The following is a 10,228-nucleotide window of genomic DNA, read 5'->3' as shown; positions in this document are numbered from 1 at the left end:
ATCAACATTATTTGGGTGTTGCTAGGTGCACCCAGCATTACTGCTGCGGCACCCAGCATTACTGCTGCGGCACCCAGCACCCATAGCGAAAAGACGAAAATATCCCGTGAGCATTTAAAGCGATTACTGTACACCCAACCGACATTGTTTGATCCGCATGTGTTGTAATGTGATCCGTAGATGTTACAGTTGATCTGCAAGTTTGTTATGGAGGATGTTGATCCGTAAGTTGCTCGCAGATCAAGTTGATCCGCTAAATATGTTTGATTTGATTTCTTATTTTCTAATTTCAAAAAATAAAAATACTAAAAATTTATGATATATTGACTTCTTGTTTTTTGTATTTTTCACTCGTAACAAGGCATAACTCACCATAGTGTTGCCAAATGAACAACAAACTATCTGATTGCAGCCTCCATATGATAAACCACTAGTACCTGCATATTGTAGTGACTTGTATGTAAAAAACAGGTCCGATTAATAATTACTAATCTTAAATAAAATGGAACACAAGAATCCATATGTAAACATAATATCTGTAATCTGTACGCTCAAATGTATATACTCTTATTTTGGTTGTCTCCGGTATGAAATGAACTTACACTCATGAAATGATAATCAGATTTTCGATTATAAGTTCATAACCCTACCCCAAAATTTTGGTGTTACATAAATACAATATTATTTCTCTAGCATGCTACGCCAATGCATTCATTTGCAATGACGTCAAATAGTGATGCGTGCCTCACTATATTTTCAGCAGTCTGCACATGTGCACAAGAATCGGCAAACACCACTTTCTTAAATTAAGCCAGGAAAAATGAATACAGGAGTTTGGTCTGAAACCAAAAGTATTATCTCATCCAGTATTGACATAAAAAACGTTTTAAGATAATTCTTTATTTGAGGAAACAGAACACAGCTCATGACCAAACTTCAGAAGTAATTGGTGTTGTAGAAATTCTTCAGAAAAGTAGAGGTGCCCGGGTCTTTTGTGGCTGAATCCTGCACTTGCCGACCAACTACGTACTGACCAATGATATGATGCCTCTGCTTTGAATGGTCCACAACATTCTTCAGCTCTTCCATCCCCTTGAAAAGCAGCATATCGATCACCTGAATGTCCACGAATGTCAGTGACATTCATAAAATCTTTCATAGATATAATTATTTTGTTCTTATTGAATCATCATTTTTGCAGTCTTTGAACATATTCCTGAACCAAATTTGAAGAAAAACTATATGTTCAAGTGAAATATCACTGAGCCCAAGTACAGAAAATCATGAATTCATGCTTCAAAGTTTCATCATGTCAAAGGATCTCAAACAAGGAATCAGACATATCTTCAAACAAATCCAGAAAGTAACTAAGATGTTACAAAGTAGGCATAAAATATTTAATAGAACAGTAGAAGTATAGCAAAATTTCACACTGACACAAAAAGATAATAGCGTCAACAATAAATGATTATTTTCCAACAACTAAAACACACCACTCAAAAGCATCTGGCAATGCACTACGGCAACTTATTCACAGGTTGCCAACTGATAACACCCAATATGCTTGAATCAACTTATTCATTGGTTGCCAGCTAGGAAAAGCCAAAATTTGGACCCTTCATTAAATTACACATCAGTAAAAGATATCCTACCTTTTCACATTTTTCCATCATGACATGGATAAATTCAAAACTATAACTTCCACCTTGAAATTTAACAAGACATCAGATCAAAGAATTCAGGCTCTATTATGATGTATATTATGTAAATGTATCCCCTTGAAAATTATACCACTAAATTCCAAGACTAGGAAACCTACATACCAAACCAAAGTATTGGAAACCTACACACCAAGCCAAAGTATTGGAAACCTACACACCGCCATATTGGTGTATTCCAATATGGAGGAAGTGGCCCACTATCGCAGTGTCATAGGCCACAATAGCATGTTTATATGGCGGAACCTGGGCTTTCTGCCATATTCCGGAATCCACCATTGATAGCATTGATACTAAATAACCTACATAAGAATTTTCATACAGCATGTATTCCAGAAGCAAAGACATAATAAGTTCAAGGTACTCCATTAACAATAGGTAGCAAAAATCTTTACCAGATATCCATTCACATACAACAACAATAAATAACCTTATCCCACCAGGTAAGGTCAGGTACATGGATCACACAAAACAACACCATTAGGCTCAATTAAAAATCAAATCATCAGGGATATTATTCACCATGAGAGATTTCCATTCAAATAACTCAAATTCTTTCTTTTAGAATTCCTCTTCACTTCAATCAAGCAAGTCGGCTCCAAATTTGCACAACAAACTACCAATTCAATCTTTAACCTATGATGTTTGAAAGCACAATTAGGAGGCTATGAATAAACAATTGCAATGCTTCCACATACAACAAGAAATTTAATCATATAAGAAGAAACAAAATATTGGAGAACACAATCACGTTTCTCTTATCAAGTACCACACCAATAAGGTTTTCTATTTTCATTTTCATTTCCACTCAAAATAAAAAAAAAAATTGACAAATTTTAGTTTTTTCCCCCATCAATTCCTCTACAAATTTTGCAATTAATTTTTCTAATTACAGCGAGAGAACGAAAGCAGCCATAATTTTCCGGAATGCATTTCAAAAGAGGACTGAATAGAATCAAATCGACTATCTTCTAACACTAAAGCGGCGGCGAATGAATAAGTAAAATAAAAATTCCCAAACACTGCCTTAGACCTCATCAGATTAAGAAAACGTTCCAAACAAAAATAAAAGAAAGAAAGAAATACAAAATACTTTGGGATCGGTGACGTGGATGTTGTTGCGGATCTGGGAGGCGACGGAGGAGCGGAGTTCGGAGACGGAAACGACGTCGTAGAGGTTGTAGATTTCCATAACGGAGGGTAACAATCTGCAGGCCGTTCTGAAGAATTCGAAGACTCGGTGACGCGCTTCCTCCATATTCGCCGAGTTCGGGAGCACCTTCACGTTCCGAAGCGCCGCGTTCGCCATGAGTAACTCGCTCGCTCGCTCACTGAGTCAGTCACAACAACTCGCTCGGTTTTGTTCTGCCTTTGATTTTTATTGTTCTTCCCTAGCAAGAAGAGGGGAACTGGTTTATTGCGATGAGAGAAATGGACTATGTGTGACACGCGCTCAGTAAACGGCGTCGTTTCGAATCAGGGCCTTCGTTCTTATGCTAGGGTTAAGATGTTGAATGTTGTTAGGTGCATCCAGCACTAACCACGAAAAGATAAAAGTACCGGATCAACTCCGTTGATTTTTAAGACTTATGAATCAAGTTGATTTAAGATTTATGGATCAAGTTGATCAGTAAGGGGAGAAATTATTAAGGACAGTTCTGCTATTTTTAAAGAATGTTGGGTGCACCAGCAATAATGTTAGGTGTACCTAGCAACACTCTAAGATATTTTTTTTCTGAATGGCCACGGTAAGATAAAATCTTGGTTCATCCTTCATAAAAGTTGACATTGAAAAATAACACAAGCATAAAAGTTAAATTTTGATTAAAAACAATATAAAAAAAACTAGTAACCCTATAAGTTTAAAACCAAGTTAGCCATATTTTGCAACCAACAAAAATATCGGTTCTTGATTTATTAGTTTAATCATCACTCATAATCGAATAAATAACAATTAAATATATTTTTTTAAAATATTAAATAATAAATTGATAAAAAATTACAAAAAAAGTTAAGTAAATGAAATTTTAAATTTAACTCCAGAAAAATTATATTAGATATTTTAATATAAAAAATATTAGTGCCTTAAAAATATGTTTTCTATTGAAGAGCAGGTAAAACCTTTGGTAAAAAAAGTTAAGGGTGTGTTTGAAAGAACTTTTTTGCAACTTATTTTCATTTATCTTATAACGTAAACAGCTTAAAATTATATGAAATCTTGTCCAGTGTTTAGTGAAATTATGTCTATAAAACTGATTTTTACTTATTTCAATAGTAATCTAAAATAACTAATAAAAAATAACTTATACATAAGCACTATTAAGTATTAGCACTCATCCAATAAAACAATAAATTAAATAATTTCTCCAAAGAAATTAAATTTTGGAATGATGAATTTGATATCACAACCTTGAACCTTAGATAACCAGAGTTTATATGTTCTCTTAATTATTCTCTTCCAACTAGGTGGCATAGTTTCATGCCACGAATACTGGAATTCTGACTTTGAAGACAAAGATCAAACACGAATAATTTCATCTTGGGATTAAGATAAAAGATACAAGACTGGATGAATGGTCATTGCCATTGACATGAGCAATGGTAGGCCGAATTAGCGGTTGATGTGTACAATTATACATCAAACGTCTCATGCAGCATAACGAATGTTAGGAAATGCCTTTAGAAGTACTTTGACAGTTAACACAAACTATAACTACACGAGAGCATGATTGGAAGTGGAAGTGCTTTTAAGAGTTTTTCAATGCTTCTCTATTGGAAAAAAAAAAAACTATTTCCGATAGAGAAGCTCTCGAAATCATTTATGACTTGTATACAAACAGGCCCAGACAATATATTAGGCCCAGACAATATATTAGCATGCGTGCATTTGATGATTTGGGGCAAAAAAGATGCATCATAGTATTATCATTCTGTCATTCCCAAGCATGATTATTCAATTAGTTGAGCTACTCAACTGTCTCGTTATCCTGTCTTACAGAAGAAGAAAAAATCCCATGACAAGAATATTTAGTTTCAAGCCACAGAAATATGTGTAGAAAGCCCACATCTGTATAGGAGGTGCAGTTGCTGCTGAGGATTCAATCAACTTTGCTAAGAGAACTATTGTTTGTTAGCCAAGTTGGGTTAAAATTTACATTTCACCACATTCAGCAATGACACAAGCTAATTTTGGCCGGTTATTGGGTCCGGTTGCCACGTTCTCAATCTTCCTGACAACCAAAAGACCATCTCCAAGCACTCTCTGCATAAAGGGGAGACATGTGGTAAATGAAAAACATATCAACAGTTTTGGAGAAGAAAGATGCTAGTAACATTTCAAATAAGGCAGAGATAAAAATGCAAGTGAATTTTTTTGAGGCAGGTCAAAATTCTTTCTAAACAATAACTGACCAATGAGCAGGGCATGTAGTCCTCCCCTCAAAAGGGAACGTGACACTTTTCCCATTATACTCACATATGGCATAATAAGCAATCTATGCATGCCTAAAAAAACTTCTCATTTTGACTTCTGTAGCAGTGTAGCACAAACAAAAAGAGATGGACAGCTCAAAAACACAATTTTTTGTTACTCAACAAACCATGGGACAACTTTTTGTACCAAGTACAAACTATTAAAAGACAAAAATAACCATTTCAATTTCCCACTTATCTTTTCTCTCCCACTCTCTCGCCTCCCATTATCAATGACTCACATTCTCAATTTTTTTGTAACCACTATTTTTTATTGTAACCACTACTTTCATTTTTTATCGTGCTATTTCATGATTCTTATTTGTTCTGGCCATAGGGCCTTCAATATGATATAATATAAAAATATTTTATATTAATATATATTATATATTATTTATTATATATATTATTTTAAAATATATAATAATATGAATTATATTAAGGTAATTAATAATAAAAGGGTATTATGGTAAACTTTGTATTGTTTTATTTGTACTGTACATTGGGCACCAAACATTGTACAAGACAAAAAGTTGTTCTACAACTTAAGTATTTGTTTTGTACTGTTCTCCTTGTGCTACGTTGTACTATGTAACAAACGCATCCTTGAAGAAAAACTAAATTCACATTCAGGCTGTTTGGAGAATATTTAATATATGCAACTGAAGATAGTGAAGCATACCCCAAAGACAACATGCTTGTTGTCAAGCCAGTCACATTTTGCACATGTTATAAAGAACTGCAAGCAAGAAGAGAAGATTCATCAATAGGAAAAGAGTATTACCAATTTAACATTACCACTGAGAAAATGGAAAGGAAAAGGAAGTAAGTGAGAATGTGACCACTAGAAAGTTACCTGACACCCATTGGTATTTTGTCCGCTATTTGCCTGCAGATTAGACAAACTGGACTTAAGCCATTTTTCATAGAAATAAGTGAAAGCTTAATTTAGCCATACAAAATTGTTTGAAGTTTAGCAAAGAAAAATTAATATGATTCCAAAGTTTCCAGGAAGTAACAATTGTATGTTAACCTGTTAGGAAATGTCTTGTAGATTTGTGTGTGTATCATGTATTTAATATCAATTAGTGCTCCAGTTAAGGAGCTATTTCAGGAATAGATAAACATTGCAATTATCACAGTAAATAATACCATACTGGTACATATTTATCCTTGTGTGATCATTCCATTAACAGTGCCTATTTTCATATTACCCAAAATAACAGGTAGAAATAGCAAACACATACCATTGACAGAAGGCCAGGACCAGTGTGTTTGGCCGTAAAGTTTTCATCATCAAACTTGAGTCCATAGATGGAAACACATCCACTACCATCTCCCTGCCAAGGAAGAAAAGAATATATTAGTAAAGATTTCACATAAAACAAGGATTTAATTCTATTGTTGTTGCTGACAGCATTTATACAAACCAGGATTTCATATAAAACCAGTTCTAACTTGGAGTATACATGGCAGTTAATTATACACAAATAATAATTGAATTTGAACCCCGAGCATATCATGCTCCAAACTAAAAACTCATTTAACTTTTTGTGATATGTGAGAGAATACCATCGCTCCTTAGTTTAGTGGCTTTAATTGATATTTTATCATTAATTATGATATTGATATTTCAGTGTTTGACATTTTATATAATGATGCCACTGGTTATAATTTCTAAAATTCAAATTAAATGCATATATAAATAAAGCATTAATCAAGTTACATTAAATAGGTGTTCAAGATAATCATATCAATTGTCTCATATCCTTGGGGATTCATTTGGGTTCAGCTACATATAGTAATAGTAGCATGATAGCAAACTCCACCTATGGTCTCATAGTCTATTACCAAGCCACGGGGTAAAAGAGGAGGGTTGTTTTAGGCCCTGACAGTCAATGTAAAACTTGTTGAAACCCCAGACAAAGATAACTCATGACTGTTTTGTGCTAATGCTAGGTCATTACCTAGAAGTAACACACTATATGTCTAAAGTATAGCGTTAAATGAGCTAGTACTGCTGCGTGGCACTTGAATGTGGCGCAAAATGAGCAAGGGCACTCATTTTTCCAGATGGATATGGGTATAGAAGCTAGTCTAGAAGTGTTTGATTAGGTTTTGGAATATTGGTATTTTGATAGTTAAGCTTTTGGAAGTGATGGACACCATATGATTTGGAGAAGGATTAACACCATATTTCTTCAAGAAACTAAATAGATTTAAGAAAAAGCAAAGGAGCTGGATACTATAGGATTTAAACTTTGATGCAAAGGGAAAGTTAGAGGAAAGAAAGGAGTGGGTAATATTGTGGACAAGAATTGAAAGAATAATGTGGTGGATGTAAAAAGAATAAGAGACAAGATCTTATCTTTAAAATTAATGGTTGCATGGAAAACTATCAATATCATCTTATGCACCACAAGAAGGAATGGAAGAAGTTTTTGGAGGAGTTGGTTAAGGCACTCTGCTAGAAAAAAATAAAATAAATTCTTATAGACAAGGATCTAAATGGACATCACTGGTAGTGAGACAAGGCAATTTACAGGAGGCTTTGGTTGTGAAGAGCTAAATGAGGAAGAACAATCTATTCTTGATTTCTAAAAGAGGAATCTCAAGGACGTTTGTTTTTTTCTTTTTACAAGGATTCCAAATAAAACAACTTGCAAGGATTGCAAGGTAATTCCAGAAGAGAGTCTTGCGCTTCAGACTATACGGTCTTGGTCCTTGCGGTTTGCTTTAAGAGACATAAATAGAAAACTTGACAAGTTACAAATCCAAAGATCAACTAGTGGGAACTCAAAGGGGACTTTTAGGAATAACTTATTGGAATAAGGTATCTGAGAATCATAAGGGATGAGATGTCTAATAAGGTTAGGAAAGTTGCTATAGTAATCTTGAGTGAATCAATAGATTTTGGACTGAGATTAGAAATCTTGGTACTAGGATGAAAATGTGCAAGAAAAGGTCAGAAACAAAAGAGAGAGTGTTTCAAGGCCTTGCATGTATGTAATAACACAAAAAAAAAAATGGGCATGGTATCGAAAGATTAGAAATGAGACAAGGAAAGTTGCAAGTAAGACAAGACCCAAAACTTTATAACTAAATTAACAATCATGTTATATGTGTCCAATAAGATCAAGACATGCAAATGGACCATAAAGTGTACTCAGCTTATTTTATTTTCATGAATGTTGACACAAACAGACAAAGTCAAAGATAAACCAGACCAGAACAGTACCTTTACAAAATCACCGGCCTGAATCATAAAATCCTTAATAACTCTATGAAATTGACAACCCTTGTAACCAACAGGCAGTCCTGCTTTCCTGCCAATAAAATCAGATCATAAAAAAGTATTAGTTAACTTAAAGCCACCTACTAAAAAGGCAAATTCAGTATCCTTTTGGCAGTCAATAAACACCATCTTCCAACTAACAGACTTAGAAAGCAGGAAATGACAAGGTGTTTCCAACTCAAATTAAGGCTATGAATCTTATATTGCAAATAAGTAGTATAATTATTAAAGTATAGTACAACGATGATAATGACGTCGTGGGTAACTTAAAAACAAGAAAATAAAAAAAGCACAGCAATATATCATAACTCTCATGACTTTAAATGAAAATAGAAAGAAAACGACAATAGATTGATGACCAGAGTGGAAAAGATTGTTCCAGTACCTGTACTCCCCAGTGCAGAACTGCCTGCCAAATAACAAAAGCCAAAATTAATCAACTGAACTTGTCAATAAAGAGAATCTCAATGCAATAACAAACACCCACAAAAAAAAAAGGAAAGTTAAAAATACAGTTGAACAAATAAATTGTCTTTGAGAAGTAATAAAATCATCTATACTATTCTACAAGCACACAAGATTCCAAACATGCATTGCATTTTTTTTCAATGTCATTGTCATGTAGCTGAAACAAATGTAAGCTTTTTTTATTTTTTTTATCAGCAAATGTTAGTTGTTAGTTTGCTAGTAGAGGGAAGCAAACCTTCCCCACTTCCCTCCTCCCTTAACTATCAAACCCACCTTATATCTCCGCATCAATTTTAAGCTGAAATTCAAAGTTTCTTAAATTCTAAAGTAGAAAAGATAATATCACATCACATCAACTAAAATAATAATAATAAACCTACACTTTTGAAATTAAAATGAATAAACTTTTGTAGACTAAAACCAAAACTAGTGATATTTTCGTGGAAGTTCATGCGCAAGTTGGTAGCAATGCTTAAAGGCAAGGTGCAGTCTAACTAAGCACTAAAAGAAGAAAACGCACGCTTTAAGAGTAGAAACGTAGATACCTGAAATTCTCGGCAGTTTTGGGGGCAATATCGGCGAAGAGTTCCATCTTGATTCGACCGGCGGGAATGTTACCGATGGTGACATCGAAGAAGACGATGGGGTTCTTAGGGTTTGGAGGTCGCACGTGCCACTCCACACCCGTGCTTGTGTTCCCTCCGCTTCCGATTGAACCAGCCATTTCACTACTGCAATACAATTGCAACAGCACCCTCGCTTTTTAAAATCAAATGTTTTCCGAAGTTTATAAAACATATTCCTTATTTAAAAAGGTTTTTCTTGAAAAACAAAGGATAAAATAAAATGAGATTTATATTTTTATATTCTATTTTAGATTAAAATTTTCATTTTAATTCATTTGTATAGTATTAAAATATTAAATAATTGTGAAAATGACATGCACTTCATATATGAGAGTAATTAGGCATTTGGTCTTTAACTTTTGGTTCCTTCTGCAAATTAGTCTCTATTTTTTTTAAATGTAAAAATATGAATTTTTTACATTCGTTATGTAAATAAGTTCCTACAGTTAAAATTCAATCTCCACGGTTAGTCATATGTCTATATGACAAGTTTTTGTCCATGTGACAAGTCTTTGGACTAAATTAAAAAATTAGGATAAGTTAGGATAAAAACCATTTAAAAATTAAGTAAACACATTTTCCCCAAGAATGTCTCTTTGTATTCCCTCCATTTTCCAGTCGTGGTCTCCCTCGTTCTCATCATTAACCCC

General features: G+C 33.9%; 2 protein-coding genes across 2 annotated transcripts; both read right to left on the bottom strand.

The window, feature by feature from the left end:
* Nucleotides 1-783: 783 nt before the first annotated feature.
* On the bottom strand, nt 784-3,200 carry LOC100791392 (NADH dehydrogenase [ubiquinone] 1 alpha subcomplex subunit 6). Its single transcript, XM_003533807.5, has 2 exons — nt 2,812-3,200; nt 784-1,116 (listed from the first exon to the last, which is right to left on the bottom strand). The coding sequence occupies exons 1-2, from the start codon at nt 3,025-3,027 to the stop codon at nt 937-939; spliced, it is 396 nt and encodes a 131-aa protein (XP_003533855.1). The 5' UTR covers nt 3,028-3,200; the 3' UTR covers nt 784-936.
* A 1,412-nt stretch (nt 3,201-4,612) lies between these two features.
* CYP21 (peptidyl-prolyl cis-trans isomerase CYP21) lies at nt 4,613-9,734 on the bottom strand. The gene is made up of 7 exons (NM_001249596.3): nt 9,498-9,734; nt 8,870-8,893; nt 8,428-8,515; nt 6,437-6,529; nt 6,046-6,078; nt 5,872-5,928; nt 4,613-4,980 (listed from the first exon to the last, which is right to left on the bottom strand). Exons 1-7 carry the CDS (start codon nt 9,674-9,676, stop codon nt 4,870-4,872), a joined length of 585 nt encoding a protein of 194 aa, NP_001236525.1. The 5' UTR covers nt 9,677-9,734; the 3' UTR covers nt 4,613-4,869.
* Between the last annotated feature and the right edge of the window lie 494 nt (nt 9,735-10,228).

The sequence above is a fragment of the Glycine max genome, chromosome 9, assembly GCF_000004515.6.
Source record: "Glycine max cultivar Williams 82 chromosome 9, Glycine_max_v4.0, whole genome shotgun sequence".
NCBI classification, from domain to species: domain Eukaryota; kingdom Viridiplantae; phylum Streptophyta; class Magnoliopsida; order Fabales; family Fabaceae; genus Glycine; species Glycine max.
Note: the sequence above shows the minus strand (reverse complement) of the source record. Positions and strands in the feature narration are given on the sequence as shown.

Coding starts and splice junctions, on each gene's coding strand:
- LOC100791392 (XM_003533807.5), bottom strand. CDS start 3,027: ATGGCGAACGCGGCGCTTCGGAACGTGAAGGTGCTCCCGAACTCGGCG. Junction 1,117..2,811: donor TCCACGTCACCGATCCCAAA/GTATTTTGTATT, acceptor GTGGACATTCAG/GTGATCGATATGCTGCTTTT.
- CYP21 (NM_001249596.3), bottom strand. CDS start 9,676: ATGGCTGGTTCAATCGGAAGCGGAGGGAACACAAGCACGGGTGTGGAG. Junction 8,894..9,497: donor AAAACTGCCGAGAATTTCAG/GTATCTACGTTT, acceptor GTTATTTGGCAG/GCAGTTCTGCACTGGGGAGT. Junction 5,929..6,045: donor AAAATACCAATGGGTGTCAG/GTAACTTTCTAG, acceptor TCTTGCTTGCAG/TTCTTTATAACATGTGCAAA.